Here is a 24,562-nt window from a genome sequence, read left to right on the forward strand (position 1 = left end):
AAAATGTGGGTTATCTTTTGACTCGTAGCAAACATTTACTTCAGCATGTGGTGCATCCACTACCATATCTTCACGAGCATCACTTGTTTTCTAAATTATTTTGCCACCTCAATCTCCTTCACCCTTACCAGGCACTCCAGGAAATCAGGATCATGATCCCCACAAGTACAACACTGTTTTTATTCAGTATACTCCGTCCGTCTGCCCACACTTGAAACAAATCCTTTATAGTTCTTACACAGCAGTGGTTTGGGGACTAAAGCTCTCGCAGCGTGTCTTACATAACCAAGCTTCACATGCGTAGTACAGGAGGTTAGTTGCACCTTAATTGGGGAAGACGGCTCATGGTAGCGGCATAAGTGGAACAGACTTTATTGTTTTTCTCCATTCACCCAGTGGGTCTGTTGAGGCCCACTGCAATCTTCCTTTGTTCTTCAGAAATACAATGAATGAAAATAAAACCACTCCTGGTCACTGACACTCCACTTTTCCCAGCGTGTACATCACCATTTGACACCTCAAATGCGTTTCCCACACATGCATTCTTACTCAACAAGAAGCGATTCATTATCATTCATAGACGTTTCCTCCACTCCAATTTCAGACAATTTCCTTTTTGTTCCAGTTTTCGACACTACTGTTGTCCATTCAGGACATGCATCTTCACCAACTTTGTTCAACGTGCTGCTTGTTTCGAACTCAGCATCCACTTCTACCATTTTACCTGTCTGACCTGTAACAATGTGACACCTTTCCCACCCGACGGGAAATATTATTTATTCTCAGTCAGGGGTACTTGCTCCCATCTCCTCAAAAGTATGTCTGGCTCATATAGTGGATTTATGCCGCGTTCACAACCCCGTTGAAACTAGGAAACTCGGATATTCTGACTTGCTAACTGGTTGAACATGGCACGTGTTTCCTAGTTCCGACTGGCTCATGAACGCAGTAAAATCTCTATAGTGACTGATCTCTGATTGGCCATTGAAAGGGGCGTGCGTTGGATCCGGACGAAGAGAAACAAAGATGGCGGCAGTTACCAGAGGCTCATTCACATTTATGAGACGCTTGGTAGGTTTGTTAAAGTTTTTCCAAATGTGTATACCGACGTGAAAGCTTTGCGAGATAGTTGATGATGCACAAGGATCATGCATTTAGAAATACTGCTACTGTACATCAATCTAGAGACGTTTCCCATGCAGCTGCTAGCCTGACTAGCAAACAAGCTAATTTTAGTCTATGTTACAGTGAAGTGGGATTGAAATTGACATTATTTCCTAATTGTTTTGTAGTTATGAATAATTGCTATCTGTTGGTTACTACTACCCAGATAGTCAACTGTTTATTTGACTCAAACGGTTGACGATGTGTGTGTCTGAAATAATTGAACTTGAATGCCAATACAATGTCATCCCTAACCCATTCATAGACCACTGTAACTAACGTTACCTTTAGCGCCCGACGATAGTACTGTAATATTTTGTTGAGTTTCTACGCATCGCTTGCGGTATGGTTTTGGAATCAAGGTACGTTTTTTTTCATATCAGCGACAAATACATTTCTAAAATCAAAAGGTTAAATTACGACACACTTTTTATAGGATTAGGGTTTGTGACAGGGTTCCCATACGGCCATCTCTATGTTATATTACAACGTTTGTTTACGGAAGACTAATTGGCTATTTAGCGTTCTCCGAACACCTGTGTGTAAACTTAACTGGGGAGGAAGTGTAGTTCGTCAACTGGAGGTATACACTTGCGTATGGATTTGTGCAACACTTACTGTAGCAGTTTATCTTTTATTTGAAAGATTCTTTCTCATTCATATGAAAGTCAAGGGGCATATCAGTACGTGATTATTGACGTTTCGAAAACTGTGTCGGAATTGTAGTTCACACGCAGCCAACCGTAGCCGCTTAAAAACCTATGGATTTTAAGAGCTTTCGAGAGCAATGTCATCATACCTTGGTAAAAAATGGGGCCATACTTGCAAACATTTTAAAGTTAAAGGGGTTTCACTAGTGATGATCTTTTTGGTGAACGTCGGAATCACATTGGTGATAACATTTTGAGGTCGGTCCGATTGAATAAAAAAAATACGATTATTAAATGTTATTTTTTAATTAAATGGACTATGCATTATGCGGGTTGAATGCTGTAACAATAAATGATTAAAAGTCACATGATGGTAGTGACTGCCCATCAGTTATTCAAATTAATAAAATATTTCAGTTGTGTATATTACATTTGTTTTATATGATGACTTTATTATTTAATTCCAAGTCATTTCATCTCTATAGAGCTGTTGTCTGACAATCACTATTTTAGTAGTTCTTCAAAGTAAATAAGACACTGTGCAGTGCTAGACTTGGAATAAAATAGGTATCAGTACTCATTTTGGGTGCCGGTACTGTTTATTTAGGTGCAGGAACTGTACAATACTTTTGAGCTAATATTTTATAAGAGGTGCAGAAACTCCGTTCTGGTGAGCGCCTGCCCAAGTCCAGCACTGTTAAAGGTGTTGAAAAGGGACGCCTACAGCCAACAGCTTGAAAATGAAAATTATGAATGAATTTAATAAGGAGCTTTCTCTTTCTTCAGCCTAGCACACACACTTTTGCCTATTAATCATATTGCAGAGGCTATATTACATTGTGTATGCCAAAATGTAGGGCTACAAGGTTTTGTAGGCTATGCGTTATTATAATCATCCAGCTCGTCACATGCGTTTTGAATCGAGCATTAAGGACGGGCAGTGAACAGATTTTTTTTTATCCCCCGTCATTTAAAAAAGCTCGCTGCCAAGTTGGCTCGAACCCATGGTTAAAGTGCACCATCAATTGGTAGTCAACCGCTTTAGCAGTGTCTGCCACTGAGAAGCGATGATGGCCCACAGTACAAGACTGCTATTTCCATAAGGCTCTTTGCTTTTTTTTTTACGATGAACTTACATGTAAGGACCTTATTTTCCCCATTAAAAGCACATGGATGTGTGTGTGAAACTGATAATGTGGGATTTTGTCATGTATATGAAGAACTGAAAATGTTTAACAGTAGTAGCTAGTTGCCTAGTCAAGGATGCATCAGTGCAATGTTGACTCACATTTTGTTACAGACCAACGAAACAAGTTAACCTTGAATTTGTAGGTTCAAAATATCCTTCTAGTGGCCAGTGTTGACCTATTTTAAGTCGTGATGCACTGATATGACGTTTTTGGCCGATATCCGATATTTTCCTTGCTTAAAAAACGATACCGATATTTACAATTTTAGCGGCCTTTTAAGCATTCTAGTACAGTTAAATAGTTAACACACACACATGGGCGCAGCGGTCTAAGGCACTGCATCTCAGTGCAAGAGGCGTCACTACAGTCCCTGGTTTGAATCCAGGCTGTATCACATCCGGCCGTGATCGGGAGTCCCATAGGGCGGCGCACAATTGGCCCAGGGTCGTCCGGATTTGGCCAGGGTATGCCATCATTGTAAATAAGAATTTCTTAAATGACTTGCCTAGTTAAATAAAGGTTACACACACACACACACCACACTTACCAAAAACTTTTGTTGCCATTTACTTATGTCCCCATTACCAGTAAACCATAATCAAAACCAATTTCTTTTACTTACTTGCTGTGCTGTTTCATTGTTCATTAAGTTCAGTCGTGTCATTCTCAACCAGGATTTCTATGGAACGCCGTTTGGGTCTTTGCGTGTCAAAAAAGATGCACGTCAAATAACACGACATAATCTGTTTCAGTAGCTATAGTTAGCCAGCTAACTCTATAGCTAGGTGTCATCATCTAAAATAACCCTAATTTATGAGACAGTTCTTATTTGATTAATGATGGTCAGACCTATCTATGTGAAGCTAGCCACTAAGGATTAGCCACAATAGTGGACTTTGCGGTTAGCCTTCAAAATAAAGGTATGGCATAATTCTACTATTAGTATTAATTTGCATCACTGTCAATGACACTAATTTTGAAGGCAAACTGCAAATTTCACTATTTTGCCTAATCCTTATTGTGGCTAGCTTCACAACACATAACCCGGTCCGGTCGAGCCTCACTAGCCAGATAAAGCTAGCTGGCTGCTTATAACGTTAGCTTTGAGCAACAGGGTTAAGTAGCTGGCTAGCTATTTATTTTCATGAACTGAAGTTCAATTTCAATAGGCAAACAAGTGGCAACCTAGCTAATACTTACTCACAAGGATTCCTAAATCATTGCTAAGAATAATGAAAATAACTGCAGCTTCTGCTGGTTGTATTGGTGCTAGCTAGGTACCAAGCTAAAGCTAGCAACCCCAGAAGTTGCGGTTGAACAAATGATGCTTTATTACCAACGCGGTATTGTAAACACATCGTTCGTGGCCAGTGTTTGCTTGTTTGCAGACTTTTTTTTTTTTGTACAGCTTTGACAGTGCTACTGTATCTTTTTTGACACACAAAGATGCAAACGGTGTTCCATAGTATGTATGCCGTGAAGCTAATAGCAGTGACACTATTACTGTGTAACTCCGGTAAGGCAACATCTGAAAAATAGCGCATTTGGTAGTGTGTACCGGTGCTCGACCAGTCAGCGAAAGCCAACATCACCTACGACAGAACGGTTGATTGTCAAGGGCAATGAATTCCATTATCTTGGCTTTAATGGATTTCGCCTTTGAGTTGTGTCGCTGAAGTTCTTACTCTTTCAAATCACTACTCGACTTGTTGACTGCTCGATTCACACAGCAGACATTGTGTGGCTAGGTTAGGAATGCTGTGTTGCACGTGTAGCGCAACATTTTACGTGGCGTTATTACGTCATGTACCTACGTTATATAGGTATGCACGGTAGCTTTGACATCGGTTTTTAACATCGCCGTTAAATTAGACACCGGCCGATACCAATGTTGGCATTTTACGCAAATATCAGCAGATTCCGTTATGTTCACCAATTTATTATTATATTTTTCTTATATTTTTTTTACTGTTTCGTGGATCCCTAATTTTAAGAAATGCTATTGATTGGTGGATATAAAGTCTAAAATCTTTCATAGGCTGAAGAAGTTATAATCGGTACGACCTGTTGAGGTTAGCATAGGGCTAACGTGTGCCATGTTATCTGATGGGACCAGCTACAATTGAGTAAATTTACACTTTTCAATGGCTGATACTCATTTTGTGCGTTCCACACAGACCTATTCCCACCCCCCTGTCACACACAGCGCATTTGTTGTTGCTTGACCACGAGACACTTTCATTCAGTCTGCATGGTTAATGCAACAATGTTGATGACAACAATGTTTCCAATTTGATCTTAATATAAATCCACAAGCGTTCTATAATTACAACGTTATTAGTTTGTGTTTCTTACATCTGCAAACAGCTACTTTGTATTTTCTTAGCAAGTTAAGCTAAATCAGGTTAGGCACTAATGCTAATCGCTAATTAGCTGGCTAGCTATATCATGGCAGTGTGGAAATGATCTCAAATGAATGCAGAAATTTATGGAAATGCAGGAAATTATTTTAGGTTGAAGTTGAATTGAACAGTATAAAACAATCAGAATGGAGAAAGACCCATTGAAATCATTTAGAATGTGTTTTGCCACCCTACGGTCACGCACTACTCATAAAGCAAATTTAGAACTTTTATTAATCAAAAACATAAAATACTGTATAAAATTTGAAAAATACCATATGATATTTTGGCCGTATTGCCCAGCCCTACTTTGCAACAAAAGTTTCCACTTTAAATAAGTTAAATAGCTAAACAACTTTGCCACAAATGGATGGGTGATTCTCATGAAACCATGGCAGTAGAAAATTGAGTTAAAAAAACATAATGCACCTTCAACTATCATTCTGAAGACTACAATGCTTAGTTTATAGCAATGTCTCATTTTAAATACATTTTAACATTTTTGCCAGAATTTTTATACATTTTCTCCCCAAATTCTTATTAATGAAATGTATCTGGATGAATTTCTTGAATCATTTTATACAATTTTTACTTTAGAAAAACCTAACTTATTTGAAGAAAACACTCTGTTGCTGTAGTTGGTGAGTAAATCATACAAGTTGTATACTAGTTGAAGTTTACTTAATATTTATTAGTAAAAACACTTCGTGGACATGTTTCTCGTTACTGTAACACGTTTTCAAGTTGGTGTAGTAACTCATTTAAAAAAAAAAAAATAGTTTTATTCACCCATGATGCATCATCTAAAGGAGCAGTCCTTAAGGCGTCAGCATGCTTCAGTTCGGCGGGCGGCTAATGAACAAATGTGCTCGCATACTCCATTAAGACCTTCACTTGAAAAACAACAAAAAGGCTGCAATAGTACTGTTTGTCCATTTTGAGATGCCGTAGCCAGTATACACTTCCACAAAATAGTCAGAATTAATCCAAGATAACTCAAGAAATCTGTAATTAATTTTAACGTTTTTTCCAAGATCTTAGTCACACAATTTTACAACTAACTAAGATGTTTGCAGTATTTCTCAATGAAAAAATGTGCATGAAAACAAGTAGTTTCTCGTTGAATGACAACAGACTTTTTATTGAAGAGTTTTTACTGTTGACCAATCACGGATGAAGGGGCGTAGACTTTGTCTCCCGAACTTCAGCTGGCCTCAAAGGAAAAAAATGTGTGCCCGAATTGAAAAACCCTTACTGAAGTCCAAAACGAACAAAAACATCACAACATTTCATCGTAATATATGCACAAACTCCTCTGAACTGTTTCAGCTCGGAAGCATGCAGGGACGCCTTTAGACGAGCACAAGTTAATTTAATTTCTTCACTTATATGCCTTCAGAATGAGGGTCTTATTCTCAAACACCCCCTTTACGACACTTAGCGTTCTCATCACCGATATGACTAAACCTCAAATTGAGAAGAACTTAGAACCATTAACTTACCATCTTGAAGGCATGAATGGACATTAGTGATGGGGTCAATTATTTGCTAATTCATAATGGCTGTCTCCTATTACTTGCACAGTGAGCTAAGGGCCTCTCATTACCGAAACGCAAATGTGTCATTAACTAGGGCTGTGGCGGTCACAGAATTTCGTCAGCCGATGATTGTCAAGCAAATAACTGTCGGTCTCACAGTAATTGACCGTTAATTAACAAACACATTTAGCTTCTCCTGGATTTTACATTCATAGCCAAGAAGCCATTTAAAAAAGTCTACTAAATCCATGTAATATAGCCTACACCTTCACCATTAATCCATGATGTATTTTAGACAGGTCTAAAGAAGCATGATATGAAGAAAATGTAGTCTATAGCATACTCTGAGTTGTCCTTATGTTAGGTCCTGATCTGGCTATGCCATATGGCTGTGGGCTACACTAGTTAATTTAGCAGACAAGATTTGCTTAGAATTCCGTGGCATTATTTTATAGTAATAAAGAATACAATTGAACAAAGCTGAATAAAATATAAATATTTTCCTCCAAACAATTTGAGGGAGAGTGCACATGCGGCTATTCTGAGCGGTTAACAAAGCAATGGGTATTCCTATATGCTTAATTTAGAGTTATTAATGTAACTTTAGTTGTTCTACAAACGTTGGGCTATATGTTTTGATTTTTAATACACTCTAAGGCTGCATGATGTGACTCCAATGATGATTTGAAAAAAGACGCTAGAAAGGCATGAGCTCTGCTTTGTTTTTTTTGCGCAGGCTGTACACACTTCATTAGTCTCTCATTCACAATTTGACAAGCACTTGATAATGCCTCGAATTTCACGGCGACATCCCCTTTGTGGCTGTAATGCACCCTAAAAAAGTCCATGCCTTTTGCGGCCCGGAGTGCTGCGTTGTGCCTTTCTCCCCGAGTGTGCTGCACAATCCGAAGCATCTCTCACTCACTCACACGGCTCGGCTCTCAGTCACGTGATGAGGTCTTTCTCACAGGCTACAAGTGAAGACGGACACATCGGGGACGCAACTGCGTGCGTCCTTTACAATTCCGAGGTGCATATTGAAGATATTGGAAGAACTCTCCACATTTACTTTTCATCAGTTACTTAGTAGGCCTAACAAACAGCAAAAGCACTAGCCTATGTCAATCTATTATCCCCCATAGTACAAAAGTAAACCTATTCTGTAAAATAAATATTCCATACATAGTCTGTCTGGGACAGTTGTGGGATGAGAGATCCCAAATGAATACAACCACTAGCATCAAAAACCCATTTTTTTTATGCAATGTGGCTGACGCAACAGATCAGAACGTTTAGCTTAACATGTTGATAAACTATTAGGCTATTTCTTCACATTATAAGCGCAGCAATGCGCACATGGTAGTAGGCTATAAGCGCAAATGTTCCATTAGCGGAAAACACCATTTATCAAAAGTGACCTCAAATGCAATTATGCATGTAATGCTTTTATTATGAAGGTGAATTTTTATGGTGAAAATGATCTTCCCCAAACTTGAAACTTACTCGTTGCTTATATGTGCCAGTTAGGCTCTACACCACTTGTAAAGCGAATTAATTTGCTTAATAGGCCTATATGTTTTAATAAGGTTTCTATGGGCTGGGCTACATGAGGTGTGCAACTGATTGGAAAAAGACAAAAAAAAAACAGGTATTGTTTCTTATGCTGGGCATCATTCACAAGTGATTAATACATAATTCACAAGTGATAGGCTAATATTATCACCCATCGGACTATTCTTGATTTAATCTTGTCTTTACATATACTAAATAATATGTGACACATTTGTTTTGATTTAGAATGGACATTTATCATGCACCTGTATTGAAACATGTCATCTATGCACTTAAATAGCGAATGGAGGACGCTTTTCCCCGTGGTTCATTTTCATGCCAGCCAGGTAGGGTATTCTCCTGTTGTAAATATAAGCAATGTGCTTAATATTAGGAAAGTTGAGAAATAAATATAGTAGGCCTAGCCTATAGAAAGCTGATGGGATCCTCCTCTTTTTATTAGCAGCCATCACTCTGTTTTCTCCCGCAATTGCATAGCCTATAGAAATGTTGCACAACATGAGCTCATGGGCTCTCATGAAGTGTTTGATTAGATTTCTGATTACATTTGCATTGATGTCAGAGTGATTAGAGGGACAATAGAGTGCTGAGTGCCAGGCAGTTGGCAGGTTTGGTAGACTACTAATGACCAGAAGCAGCATCAGAGCTTGGAGAAGCCTAATTACCGTGACTGAACGGCCAAGTGGAATTTGACTGCCTTCATGACTAATGACCTCCGATGTGGCGGTAATACGGTCACCGCAACAGCCCTAATCATTACCACATTTTATGTCAGTTTCGGTAATGAGATCCTTAAATAAGGCAATGATAATAAGCTAATTCTAATGTATATTCAATGGGTGTGCTGTGCTGGTGACTTTAATTAATTACTAGGATCACTGCTTTCACCTTTTTGTATAGATTATTTTGTAAAAATCAGGTATTTCACTAAGCAGGGTTGTCATGAAATATGGCTTTATAAACCCCATTTAATTTACTAAGTGACAATCTGGAGTTTGTTTTTCAGCAAAGAGCAACCGCCACTTAAAAGAGGATATCCCCCATTTTTGACATGTACCTGTTTTAGCTATACTGTTTGATATCCCAACAAAGTTTTTGGTCCATATCCGACATATTTAGGTACTTCATATGCATATCATGTTATGCCATTTGCGCATAGAATCCCATTCAATTTAGTAATACATCTAAAATATCTTAGAACCACACATCTGTATCCTAATACACCAATGTTAAATGTTTTAAAAAAAATCCACTTTTTAAAATGCATGCACGTAATTATAGTACTTGTGGTAAAATAAGGGTTGTTTTATGCAAGTCATTTGGCATTAAGAAATGACAGTTTCATGTATTGGGTTACTGAATTTTTAATAGAGCTCAGTACAGTTTTCCAATGGCAAACTATGAAACACACATTACTGAAACATGCTTTTCATTACCATAATGCACCAATATTTAGGATATATTAGGAAAAATAAAATGTATACGTTTAGTAATTTTGGATTAATCTGATAGTGTGCTTTTTGGGCTTTATCCAAATATGTGTACATGAAAATAACATGTATACACAAATAATTATAACAAATACAAGAGTGAGAAAATGCCAAGAGTGTGCAAAGCTGTCATCAAGGCAAAGGGTGGCTACTTTGAAGAATCACAAATATAAAATATATTTAGATTTGTTTAACACATCTTTTTGGTTACTACACGATTCCATATGTGTTATTTCATAGTTTTGATGTCCTAACTATTATTCTACAATGTAGAAAATAGTCAAAATAAAGAAAAACCCTTGAATGAGAAGGCGTCAACTTTTGACTGGTACGTGTGTGTGTGTGTGTGTGTGTAACATTTAGATTGTTAAACTAAACTTGCTCTGCAGCGAGTCAACTGTTGAAAGCTACGAAGTCATGCTAGCTATATCTTTAGATGCTGAAACGGTATATCCATTAACGAAGCCTAGTCCTGAAACGCGACCCCATCTAATGACTGATCATGACATGGATCTATTTCTCGTTTATCATCGCAGCTCTTGGCACATCGGTACAAGCGTTGCTGCTCCAGGGTCCAAACTGGCCGACCAGACTACACCCGTCGTCCCCACACTCTCTTCATCCCTCAGCTGTGCAGCTCGAGGTTTTTCCACACCAGTTATGGTAAGTAGGCTTCGGAATCGGCGCACAGGGATGTGGAATGAGGAAGATGCTACTGCTGACAGTGTACACTCCGTACAGACAGTAAACTAAACAATCTTAAATGCACGGAAGGCTATGTGGATGTTATAGGTTGAAGAATGGATGTGTCATTTTTAATGACCATTTGCTTTCTTTAGTCACATCAGGACCAATTGTGCCATTCAAACTCTCAGATATTGGCGAGGGCATCATGGAGGTGACGGTGAAGGAATGGTATGATTTCAAAATATAGTACAGCAACATGCAAAGCTGTATATGAATTCCGTTTTGTTAAAAGAGTTGCCACTAGAGCCCACACAAGTTCAATGATTACTAAGCATAGCTACTCCAAGAGAAAGATGTTAAGGTTGTCTTTCTGTTCCCATAGGTATGTGAAGGAAGGAGACAAAGTCTCCCAGTTTGACAGCATCTGTGAGGTACAGAGTGACAAGGCATCTGTCACCATCACAAGTCGCTATGACGGTGTCATTAAAAAGCTCTACTATGAGGTTGATGCCACAGCCTTAGTGGGCTCACCCCTGGTGGATATTGAGACAGAGCCCGGTCCGGGTAGGTATGCCGCCAAAGCACCAACAATGGCGTAATGGAAATCTCCCAACTTTTTATGTATCAAATGTGTAGAACAATAGAACTGACACTTGAAGCCAGTTCATATTACCTGGGTCACGTTTATAATAAAGAAAAATTGGAACACACCAAAATATCTAAGTTCAAAAACAACGCTGGCTTCTGTTGGAAGGTGGGGATAGTGACTTTGGTCGATCTTTCAGAGGTGGCCCATGAGGAGGATGTTGTGGAGACCCCGGCGATGTCAAACGATGAGCACACACACCAGGAAATCAAGGGACACAAGACCCAGGCCACACCTGCAGTCCGTCGTTTAGCCATGGAGAACAATGTGAGTTGTTATTAAAAGACAGACACATACACATGCAAGCATGCATTCACTGCAAGATGGCACTATAGCACAAGATTGAGCACCACCCCTTTAAACCTGGAATGGCCAACTACTGGGTGTCCAGGCTTTTGTGATGATTCAGTCTATTTACCTCTTTGCCGCTTACTTTCCATTCCTACTTAGATCAAGCTGAGTGAAGTGGTCGGTACCGGGAGAGACGAACGGATCCTCAAAGAAGACATCCTCAACTTCCTGGCCAAACAGACAGGGGCCATCTTACCCCCGACCCCATTCCATGAGATCCAGCCACCCCCTCCCGCAGCGTCCGCCCCCTCCTCGGCCTCCATGCCCAAGATGAAGCCCCCACCAAGTGTCCCGCTCCCTGTCATCTCCAGGCCCGTCTTCACGGGCAAGGACAGCACTGAGCCCCTGAAAGGTAGAGGGAGCATTACAGAGATGGTTAATGGTTCCAATAAATGTGTTTGCTTTCTGGGATACATTTCTGATTCAGAGAATAACCCATAGTATTAGCTAGACAGGTTAAATATAGTCTATTATAATTAGAGTAGCAGTGATGTTTTGAACGGGTTTCAAAAAGCTAGTCACTGTATTTAAATTCCCAATCTATGTTCAGTCCAGGTTCCAAACAACTTCCTTCTGGCTTTGTTTGCAACAGCCTAAAGTGACCTGACTGGACAGGTGTTAACTTAGCAATATAGTACTAGCTTCATCAAAACATATCTATTTTTTTTCCAACGTGTTCTTCTGAACGACCAGGTTTCCACAAAGCAATGGTGAAGACCATGACTGCAGCTTTGAAGATCCCCCACTTTGGTTATAAAGATGAAGTGGATTTGACGAGGCTGGTGCAGCTGCGCAAGGAGCTGAAGGGCCTGTCAGAGGGTCGCGGGGTCAAGCTCAGCTACATGCCCTTCTTCATCAAGGTGACCTTTGACTCCTGACATGATGTAATATGAAGTTGTGAGGTGACATGTCTAGTGGCAAAGTGACGCTATTGCCAATATGCATGGGGTAACACCTAATAAGAAGTGTTCGTTATGACGTTGAAATGTCAGCGTTATACGCTCATGCCAGATCATGTACTGTTGTTATGACAGAGGTAGCAGCTTGTGTTATGTGACTGAAGTGTTATAATGCCCTGCACAGAAACTTCATTATTACAGGGGTGTCATGAAAGAATCATTGCACATCATACCTGAAGTACTATGCCAGAGGATTTGGGTAAATAGCATGCTGGCTGCGGTTTGGATCACACCATTGTCCCTGTGCCCAAGAAAGCGAAGGTAACTGACTTAACACCCCTTAGCACTCACATCGGTAGCCAGGAAGTGCTTTGAAAGGCTGGTCATGGCTTACATCAGCGCCATCATCTCGGAAACCCTAGACCCACTCCAGTTTGCATACCGCCCCAACAGATCCACAGATGACGCAATCTCAATCGCACTTCACACTGCCCTTCCCCCACCTGGACAAAAGTAACCTTATGTGAGAATGCTGTTCATTGACTACAGCTCAGCGTTCAACACCATAGTGCCCACAAAGCTCATCACTAAGCTAAGGATCCTGGGACTAAACACCTCCCTCTGCAACTGGATCCTGGACTTCCTGACGGGCCGTCCCCAGGTGGTAAGGGTAGGCAACAACACATCTGCTACGCTGATCCTCAACACGTTGGCCCCTCGTGTACTCCCTGTTCAACCACGACTGTGTGGCCAAGCACGACTCCAACACCATCATTACATTTGCTGTCGTCACAACAGTGGTAGGCCTGATCACCGACAACGATGAGACCGCCTATAGGGAGGGCTTCAGAGACCTGGCAGTGTGGTGCCAGGACAACAACTCCTTCAACGTGCTCAAGACAAAGGAGCTGATCGTGGACTACAGGAAAAGGAGGGCCGAGCACGCCCCCATTCACATCGATGGGGTTGTAGTGGAGCAGGTTGAGAGTTTCAAGTTCCGGGCACGACAACGCCTTTTCCCCCTCAGGAGACTGAAAAGATTTGGCATGGGTCCCCGGATCCTCAAAGTTCTACAGCTGCACCGTCGAGAGCATCCTGACTGGTTGCATCATCGGCTGGTATGGAAACTGTTCTGCATCCGACCGTAAGGTGCTACAGAGGGTAGTGCGTGCGGCCCAGTACATCACTGGGGCCAAGCTTCCTGCCATCCAGGACCTATATACTAGGCAGTGTCGGAGGAAGGCCCAAAAAATTGTCAAAGACTCTAGTCACTCATAGACTGTTCTCGGCAAGCAGTACCGGAGTTCCAAATCTAGGTCCAAAAGGCTCCTTAACAGCTTCTACCCCAAGCCGTAAGACTGCTGAACAATTAATCAAATGGCTACCCGGATGATTTGCATTGACACCCCCCTTCGTTTTTACACTGCTGCTACTCGCTGTTTATCAATGCATAGTGACTTTACCCCTACCTACATGTACAAATTACCTCGACTAACCTGTTCCCCTGCACACTGACTCCGTACCGGTACCCCCTGTATATAGCCTCGTTATTGGTATTTTGTGTTATTATTATTTTAACTTTAGTTTATTTAATAAATATTGTCTTCACTCTAACTGCATTGTTGGTTAAGTGCTTGTAAGTAAGCATTACACGGTAAGGCCTACACCTGTTGTATTCAGCGCATGTGACAAATAAAATGTTATTTGAAGATGATCATAATCTTCTCTGTTTGAGCAGGCTGCTTCACTGGGCCTTCTCCATTTCCCTATCCTCAACGCCTCGGTGGACGAGGCTGTTCAGAACATCACCTACAAGGTAAGGCTGCAGGAAGGGGGTGGTGGTTTTGGGGAGACATTGCTTCCCTTTCAGTCAGTCAACGTCGGTACAACATACTATGGGGAGTTGCGCTCTCACATCTTCGGTTGACAATCTAAAATCACTCCTGACAAGGCCAATGAAATCCTTTCCTCACTGGAAGCCCCGCCTTCCACAGGTGATAAGTGTGAGGCTAGAATGAATACCTTCCATTATTCCGCTCTTCATCTCGGTGTGGACAGGAACGATTCGCGCTACTAAAACAAACAATTGGAACACGAGACTGTCTGTCTTACGTTGAGCCAACTGAACTGCCCCTTTGTGGTAGAGCGTGCTCACCCCTGGACGTTGTGTGCTGGAGTTTGTATGGTTCTTCTAGTTTCCTAATCACAAATAGTTTTGTTATTCTTCGGATTGTTTGGCCTGGCTATAGCACTGAGTTAAGATTGCTAAAAATGCGACCTAGATGACGATGGCTAAGCTGGGTTTGGGTTCATAACCATGCCCAAATGAATAAAGAGATACTCAGGTTTGTTGTCTTTGTGTAAGTCAGAGGATGACACGGGAACAGGAATGGTAGTGAAGTTCTGGAGTGAGGCCTAATGTAATTTGCTTATTAAAAACCAATAAAAAAAAAAAAATGGTCATTTCCTCAGATGCAAGCGGAGAAATACACAGTTGCACATCATGAGTTAATTCGACTGAAAGGTTGCTTGTTCGAATCCCCGAGCCGGCGAGGCGGGAAAGAAATTGTCGGTTCTGCCCTTGAGCAAGCAGTTGACCCCCACAAGACTTGCTCCCAGTCGCTGATGACGTCGATTTAAGGCACCCCCCCTCACCTCCTCTGATTCAGAGGTTGGGTTAAATATGGAAGACACGTTTCGGTTGAATGCATTAGGTATCCCCTTTCCGTCCGGGTAAGTAGAAAAATTCAATGTGGTTATCACAGCCATTAAACTCCTAACTGTTTTTGAAGTCACCATTGGCCTCATTTTGAAATGCCTGAACAGTTTCCTTCCTTTCTGGCAACTGAGTTAGGAAGGACGCCTGTATCTTTAGTGACTTGGTGTATTGATACACCATCCAAAGTGTAATTAATAACTTCACCATGCTTAAACGGATATATATATATATTTTTTTAAAGAAACATTTTGCCTTGAACAAGTCACCTACACAGTAATAAAACACAATGCCGAAGTATATTTATATAATTTGCGAGCGACCTGTCCAATAGGCTATTTGTATGAACATTTTAAATGAATAAAGAACGAAACACAGCTGTTTTCCGGCCTCTGTAATTTTATTTAGCCTAGGCATGAACGTTTTAATTAGGAGGAATAATTAACAAAACATGGCTGTCTACGAACACCAGGGCCAGCCGGTCATGGCTAGAAGGGATCCAGCATTTGTCAAATATAATGTCAGATTTGACTTTTTGTAGCAGTTTAGGAGAATTAGGTTAAGCTTAGGAAAAGGGTTTGTGTTAGCTAAAATTGAACTTGGTCTTAATTTGACAAAAGCTGGATTCCTTCTAGGCATGACCGGGCAGGCCCGCCCCACTCACCATTCCCGCTGCGATTCAGCACCACAGCAGTGGAAAGAGGACACTAGGTGGCCACAAAATGAATAAATTATAAAACTGATGTTGGACAATCAAACGTAAGTAAACAAAATTCGTTAAGGCTGGTTCATTGAGTTAAGGCTTATTTTTACAATGCTCCTGTGAAACGAGGCACGCGTCATGCATTTTATGAAAGCACTTGTTTCCAAAACTCAAATGATATCCATTTTTACAGTTCTTCTGGATTATGTTTATTGTAATTTGAACTATGAGGTCGTGAATCGTGTCGTGTGGCTTATTGACACCAACTCTGTTTCCTACTATAGACAGTTGGCTGCCTAGTGATTGCATCATTGTAACTCTCTGATGTGAATAGTTGACAACTATGTTTTGTTTCCAAGTGCTACTGAGTAGGCTCAACTGAAATGCACCAGATACACATCATTACTCTACTCTGTCAATCCATTCCAAATCTTTATACTATACAAGACACGGGCGGCATATGTTGATCTTGCCTAGGGCGGCAGCAGAGCTGCTTAGACCAGGCGTGACGAACACAATTTGCCTCTAATTTACTTGTTTGCGGCGGACCTTGGCCTGCTCAAAGTGAGCCGCTGCGGTTGGGAAGTCAAAACTGTACAACTCCTTGGAGCAGCTTGCGATGCGCATCAGCTTTGTTACTTTGTCCTCAAGAAGGCGTGCTCTTGAGGCCGTATTTACTCTGTTTTGGATAAGGAATTCCCTCTCTGTGGGCACACTGTATGCTCCTCTGAGGAAGCAGCCCCCGAGCATCTAGTTTGGGTTAGGAGGGCCTTAGCACGGGTCTGGTTGACTAGTGCGCCGCTCCACGAAAACATTACTGGTACGACCGTGCCCCTATGTTTTGTTACAGCAAACGGAGTACTACGTCAGCCATTTCAGGAGCCTTCTGTGCCCATAAGGGGGCCGGGCGTCATGCGATCTCACGGAAGCATAACGTGTATTGGAAGCTTTCCATGTTTAATGCCCCTCTGGTACCCCTTGAACGAGGGGCATCTGAATCTCCCCAGGGTGGGAGCAGAGTATATGAGTGGAGTTGAGCGTTCAAAATTCCCAGCGCTCCACGTCCTTTCCAACCGCTCTCTTAAACTGCCGCTCCAAATTCGCTCCATTCATTAAAATCACCATCTATTTTTGTGACTACCTGGACCGACCATTTGGTTTTGAAGTATTGAAACCAAACAATATGATGATTCCACAAGGGGGCACCCCTCCCATAGGTTGTGCATTACTGGGATTCATTGCTGCTTCCTGTCTGTAGTTCACTAGTACCTAATGAGGTGTCTAGTGATACAGGTTATGGGCCCTTAGGCGGTTGGTGGTTGGAAGCAGAGTCGAGGGAACAAGCTGCGTTAGCACGGTTGTGTCCATTATCCAACACACGGTCTCTGGTTCAAATTAACCCCAAAATGAGCTGTCTCTTTCCAGCTCAACGCTTTTCTTTCCTAGGAATTAGATTACGGTTTCTCAACCTATTGCGCCCACTTGGGATTTGGTTTTGAATGCTCTGTGAGAGGCCTCCTTTTGAATCACTGGAGTCTGGATCTGAAGACCCTCTCCTGTGACACCTCCTTTCTCGTGGCTTTAGCCTCGGCTAAACATGTTGAGGACCTCCAAGTTATCCATACACCCTTCCGGTACTTAGTTTGCCCAAGGCGATTCTGAGGTGACGTCGCGTCCAAATGCAGTCTTCGCAACGAAAGTAATGGCTATGTCCTACAGGTCCTTATTTTTTTGTTGCTATTTTCTATTTTTGGCCTCCTTTTGTTTCTGATTAGCAACATAGTTTGCATGCCCTGTGTCCGGTGCCAGCTTTACGCACGTACATTGAACGGGATATCCGACCAACTTTTTGTCTGTTTTGCTAATCCATCTTGTGGCAGGGCGCTCTCTAAGCAGCCTCCACAATCCAGTGGGAGAGACGCTATCAACCTGGCATGTAGCAGCAAGCTAATGAGGGCGCCTCGCCTCAAGCTCCGATAAAACATTGCAGATTTCTACTTTGTTTTCTAGTGTTTTCTTTCTCATTTTATGTTTGTTTTTATTTCACTTGGTCCCCCCCCACCACCTCAAGTCTATACTCTGCCTCCACCCTAATAGACATGTATTAATCACTGCTACAGTTATGTGTATATAGTTCTATCGTTTTCTTTTATTAGCATTTTCATTTTATTTCACTTAGTCCTGCATGTCGGAGCTTAAGATTTTCACTGTACCCTGCAATCACACCTGCAACCCTGTACATGTGACTGTTAGCCTTTCAGAGATTCAGTGTGTTTATCTAGCGGTGTACGCGCCAACTCCACCAGGGGTCTGGCAACGTCTTGGGTGTTATTTAAAGGGTTGACTGTAGGGGATATTGGGCTACGCCAAACACTTTTGTGAGGTTTCATAGGTTGGCTGTCACTGCTCCCAGTGTGGTTACAGCTGGGTTGTTCCATGTCATTTCAACAAGCCATAACACCCACAACCTGATTTTGTTCTGAAATTGTTCCTGTAGTTAGACACGGATAAGATTAGAATTCCCGCAACCATTATTTTGTTGAAATATAATTTAAATCTGTGAGAAATGTAAGCTAATTGATTGTACCCAAGTTGGCCTTTAAAAAAAAAAAGTTTTAAAAAAAGTTTAAAAACAAAATTATTCTAAGAAGAGTAGGACATGAGGGATCCATAGAAATGGTATAAAGCCATCCACGGACCACCCCAACAATGAGTATACAGTATCAATTCTATGTTTAACAAGTAGTTAAGAGGTGCAGCTCTGAGTATTGTTTCTTCATCCTATGTAATGTGTTCTCAGTGAATTTGGTTGTCCCCCCCATTCAGAGAAATTACTAATTTAAAGTTTAGGTTTGTCCCATCCTACATCTTGAATTTCATTGTTCATCCTAGTCCCCTTAGTTCCAGTGAAGGGAAATCTAAACGCTACGGCATACAATGACATTCTGTGTTTCCAACTTTGTGGCAACAGTTTGGGGAAGGCCCTTCCCTGTATCAGCATGACAATGCACTCGTGCACAAAGCGAGGTCCATACAAAAATGGTTTGTCGTGAACAGTGTGGAAGACTTTGACTAGCCTGCACAGAAGCCCTGACCTCAACCCAATCGAACACCTTTGGGGTGAATTGGAACGTCAACTGCAAAGCCAGGCCTAATCGCCCCAACATCAGTGCCCGACCTCACTAATGCTTTTGTGGCTGAATGGAAGCAAGTCCCCGCAGCAATGTTCCAACATCCTAGTGGAAAGCCTTCCCAGAAGAGTGGTGGTTGTTATAGAAGCAAAGGGGGACCAACTGTCTATATTAATGCCCATGGTTTTGGAATGAGATGATTGACGAGCAGGTGTCCACATACATTTGGTCATGTAGTGTATATTCAAATAGATGGGATACTTGCTCACATCGAGCAGAATGCTGGACGTAGAAATAGAATGACTCATTAACACGGACATGACATTTCTCTCATCCTTTCTTCAAAGTGATTGAGAACCCGAGCTGGTTCTGAGATGTGCTGCTTTATCTCCTCCTCCACCACCAGGCATCCCATAATATTGGCCTGGCCATGGACACGAGCCAGGGCCTGCTGGTGCCCAATGTGAAGAATGTGCAGTTGCTGAGTGTGTTTGAGATCGCAGTGGAGCTCAACCGCATGCAGACCCTGGGCGCCACGGGCCAGCTGGGCACGGCTGACCTCACAGGAGGCACCTTCACCCTCTCCAACATCGGCTCGGTGAGCTGGGGAGGGGAAACTAGTGGCTGGGAGGATGAGCTTAAAGTGATACTGATAAATCAAACAGATTTATATATATTTTTTTAAACCTTGTGTGATTTGATAATGTTGCCGTTTTCATAATTAAAAGCCGTGTTGGCATTTTTTAGTAGCCATCGAATGCTATTTTAGTAGCCATCTAATGCTAACTTGAATAGTAATTGACAGCTAGCGGTTGCATTATTTGGGACCTATGCTTGCTTAAGCCGCTTGTTCAGTCTTTACATGTCATGTATTTGTGTTTTCCATTGAATCAGATTGGAGGCACTTATGCAAAGCCAGTAATTCTGCCTCCTGAGGTGGCGATTGGCGCTCTTGGAAAGATCCAGGTTTGTGAAAATGTATATTACTTTAACATTATCAGCTGTGTTGTCAATGCTGGCTATGATGAGTGGCGCAGGGGTACGGACCTCAGCTGATAATGGGAGCTGAGTGTTGGTGCTAGTTCTCAGCTCAGTGGGCATGTGGCCAGCTGACTGGGAGGTGTCAACACGATACAGACGCCTGACTGAGCCTCATGACGTTGTCTGGACTTGTTACATTTATTTGATAGTTATGGATGTCTGGATTGCTTTATGAATAATCATCTCCTGACATGTTTATGCCCCGTCCAGGTCCTGCCAAGGTTTAACTCGAGGGACGAGGTGGTGAAAGCTCACGTCATGAACGTCAGCTGGTCGGCAGACCACCGGATCATCGACGGGGCCACCATGGCGCGGTTTTCCAACCTGTGGAGGGACTACTTGGAGAACCCGGCCTCCATGGTCCTGGATCTGAAATGAGCCTGCAGTACCCTGGCCCAGCGACGCAAAACCAGCCCCCATGATGATGTGAAGTTGGTCTATTGTACTCTGACTCTTTGGGTAGTCACTTTGACTGGGTGTTACTGGTCACCATACTACTCCTGCCCCCTTGGCCTTCCAAACCTTTCTTCCTCCGAACATGGATGGCTGCACACGCCACGGACACCACAAGTTCCCTACTACTCGACGTTGTAAAACTAATCTCTAGTTGCTGGCTGTTTTTATTTGTGTGTGTGGCCTTAGTTTGATTGCTCTCTTCTGGTTGCCTTACTGACATAGGATGGGTATGAACAGTAGCGCTTTCTCCTGAAGAGCAGAATGTTGGAAAACAAACCTTTTTAGTAAACGTGTTGTATTTCTGAAATACTGTATAACCCTGTAAAAAAAAATTCTTCGCACCTTTTTTTTAGTTTTACAGCCCCACACATTCCCTCATCAATGCTAGAAATCTATTTTCAAGAGAATGTGCGGTTTAGTGATTCCCTATGAAAAGTGTCATTGCACAGCATGCGCTTGTTAGTGTTCATATCAGCTATAGTGCCTTCAAAGTATTCATACCCCTCGACTTATTCCACATTTTGTTGTGTTACAGCCTGAATTCAAAATTGATTAAATCGATGCAATACCCTACAATGACAAAGTGAAAACAGGTTTTTAGAATGTATTGAAAATGAAATACAGATCTCATTTATGTAAGTATTCACACCATTGAGTCAATACTTTGTAGCAACGTTTTGGCAGGAATTTCAGCTGTTAATCTTTCTGGGTAAGTCTCTAAGAACTTTCCACACCAGCATTGTGCAACATTTGCCCATTACTCTTGTCAAAATTCTCCAAACTGAAATTGGTCGTTGATCGAAGCTAGACAACCATTTCCAGGTCTTGCAGTAGATTTAAGTCAAAACTGTCTTCATGGTAAGGAACTCCAGTGTAGATTTTGGCCTTGTGTTTTAGGTTATTATCCTGTGTCTGGTGGAAAGCAGACTAAACCATGTTTTCCTCTAGAATTTTGCCTGTGCTGAGCGCCATTCCATTTTATTTTTATCCTGAAAAACTTCTCAGTCCTTAACAATTACAAGCATAACATGATGCAGCCACCACTATGCTTGAAAATATGGAGAGTGGTACTCAATGTGTTGCATTGGATTTGCCCCAAACATAACACTTTGTATTCAGGACAAAAAGTGAATTACTTTGCCACATCTTTTGCAGTATTACTTGAGTGCTTTGCTGCAAACAGGAGGCATGTTTTGAAAATTATTTATTCGGTACAGGCTTCCTTTTCACACTGTCAATTAGGTTATTATTGTGGAGTAACTACAATGTTGATCCATCTTCAGTTTTCTATCACAGCCATTAAACTCTGTTTTAAAGTCACCATTGGCCTCATGGTGAAATCCCTGAGCGGTTTCCTTCCTCTCCGGCAACTGCTTTAGGAAGGACGCCTGTATCTTTGTAGTGACTGAGTGTATTGATACACCATCCAAAGTGTAATTAATAACTTCATGTTCAAAGGGATATTCAATGTCTGCTTTTTGTTTTTACCCATCCACCAATGGGTGCCCTTTGTGAGGCATTGGAAAAACCTCCCAGGTGTTTTGGTTGAAACGATTTTAAATTCACTGCTCGACTGAGGGACCTTACAATTATCTGTATGTGTGGGGTACAGAGGTGAGGTAGTCATTCAAAAATCATGTTAAATGTGATTTTTGCACACAATGAGTCCATGTACCTTATTATGTGACTTGTTCAGTACATTTTTACTCCTGAACTTATTTAGGCTTGCCATAAAAAAGGGGGTTGAATACTTATTGACTCAAGATATTTCAGTTTTTCAGTTTTAATTTGTAAAAAAAACTTTGACATTATGAGTGTGTATTGTGTGTAGGCCAGTGATAACAAATCTCAATTTTAAATTCAGGCTGTAACACAACAAAATGTGGAAAAAGTCAAGGGGTATGAATACTTTCTGAAGGCACTGTATGATGTCAGCAGCTACTGGACAAAACACTCCAATGGTTCCCCAATTGTTAGTTTGATCAATTTGTGTTACGAAGTTGCTGCTTTTCTTGCTGTTTTGATAATGTTTTTTTTTTTTAAAGGAAAATATTAAGTTATGGGTGGAAGTGAACACTTAAGCTGTGTTCGAATACCCATACTAACATACCGTATACTACCTACGTCACAAATAGTGTGGTTAGTATGAGTATTCGAACACAACCTTAGTGTAAGATTTTGGGAATGCGTACTGTGGTCTCTGTATTTTAGGGAGATTGTACTATTTGAAGATGTGTGAGAACTGCCTGTCTGACTTAATCACCGTTTCTGATATTGTGTGGATCCTGAAAACAAGTTTTAATAAATTTGAGGTGTAAAGATTTATTGGCTTTGCTGAGTGTTGTGGGTTATGTTCCCCAAGAATTCTGACACTCTTGGCAAAATAAAGCCTTCAGTCTATAGGAGCTAAATAATTGTCGTCACCTGGAAGTATGGGAGAGATACAGGTTCATGTTGGAAATTCCCAGTCATTTTTCCCATGGGAATTATTTTAATGGTGACATTTAAGGTCTGTAATATATATCCCTAAAGTTAATTTAAAATATTTAGTTAACTGAGTAACCATCTTTCCATTGACCATTGCTCAATGTTTTTGTCTCCAGGACTTGGAATGAATAGAGCCAGTCCTAAAATGCTTCTAATTTCCCACCCCGTTAAACAGAGGACAAACATGTTGTATGACCATTGAATGTTTTCCACCCCTATTTCACATTTTTCCTACTGTCTTCTGAAGGTATGTGTTGTCAGGGGGACTGTAGTCCATGTGGCAAGTTTAGCTTGTGACCACCACTATTTTCAGCGTTCCACCCCTGACTAAAATGAAACCTCTGGAGTCACGCTTCATCTAGGAACACTACTGACAAGGTATGAGCTCTATTGCTACTCTGTTACAAGATTTTCAAAGCAAAGAAGCTATTCCATCAACACAATAACATACACTGAGGACATGTCTCAGGAATTTAGCACATGGGTTTACTTCATGCAAAGTAGTCCAATTTAGAAGGTACTATTTAATTTGGCTGCGACGGCCCGGCAACAGGATTTGACCATTTGTTACAGGACTACTACAGCTGTGCTCCCATCTGTTTTGAACATATACATTGACTGTTGGTGCTTCCATGAACTTTACAGTCTATTTGGGGTGAGATGTATTTAATCCTTTTTGTCAATTATGTGAAAGTTATTTACTACATGCAGTTTGGCTTGATAAAGAATAAGAATTGAGGTCCAAATGGGAAAAAAGGCTAATCATGTTGTCAATCATTATGAGGACCAATGCGTTTCCTTCTGCAGTGAAGAAATCTAAGCAGACATGTTCCTGCCTCTGTCCTTGACAAGCCCTATCTGTCTAATTGAGGAAGCAGTGAGCAGGCAGACTCCAGTCCCGTTTTGAGTTAAGATTGTTTTGGGAGCTGCATTTGATCAGGGTCACCATGACTGGGGTGGCAGTGGCACCGTCACCTCTATCAAGTCCCTTTGGGAGACTAGAATTAAGAAAACGAAACAATATATGCAGAAGCAACAAGATCAAAGGGCTGGTGTAGGTAGGTGAGTGATGTTTATCCTTGATAATTTTATGGAATATTGAATAGGTTCAAAACCCAATAGGCTTAAAGGGATATTTCAGGATTTTGGCAATGAAGACCTTTATCTACTTCCCCAGAGTCAGATGAACTTGTAGATACCATTTTTATGTCTGCGTGCAACTTGAAGGAAGTTGCTAACTTGCATACGAGCAATGACTGGAAGTCTATGGTATCTGCTAGCATGCTAGTAGATACAGTGCCTTCGGAAGGTATTCAGACCCCTTGACTTTTTCCACCTTTTGTTACATTACAGCCTTATTCTAAAATGGATTAAAAAATATCCTAGGACAAATGCTGATTTCCAGATCTTTGGAATTTCGTTACATTCCAGGGTTGAAT

General features: G+C 41.4%; 1 protein-coding gene and 1 non-coding gene across 2 annotated transcripts; both read left to right on the top strand.

Moving 5' to 3' along the window:
* Nucleotides 1–961: 961 nt before the first annotated feature.
* LOC106613594 (lipoamide acyltransferase component of branched-chain alpha-keto acid dehydrogenase complex, mitochondrial) lies at nt 962–22,961 on the top strand. The gene is made up of 11 exons (XM_014216018.2): nt 962–1,071; nt 10,543–10,669; nt 10,846–10,921; nt 11,076–11,257; nt 11,479–11,606; nt 11,790–12,042; nt 12,384–12,550; nt 14,328–14,405; nt 19,546–19,737; nt 20,034–20,105; nt 20,391–22,961. The coding sequence occupies exons 1-11, from the start codon at nt 1,027–1,029 to the stop codon at nt 20,556–20,558; spliced, it is 1,488 nt and encodes a 495-aa protein (XP_014071493.1). The 5' UTR covers nt 962–1,026; the 3' UTR covers nt 20,559–22,961.
* LOC123724999 (small nucleolar RNA SNORD94) lies at nt 20,155–20,293 on the top strand. Its single transcript, XR_006757475.1, has one exon. It is a non-coding gene; the product is annotated as a small nucleolar RNA SNORD94 (small nucleolar RNA).
* Nucleotides 22,962–24,562: the final 1,601 nt, after the last annotated feature.

This window comes from Salmo salar, chromosome ssa10 (genome assembly GCF_905237065.1).
Source record: "Salmo salar chromosome ssa10, Ssal_v3.1, whole genome shotgun sequence".
Taxonomy (NCBI): Eukaryota; Metazoa; Chordata; class Actinopteri; order Salmoniformes; family Salmonidae; genus Salmo; species Salmo salar.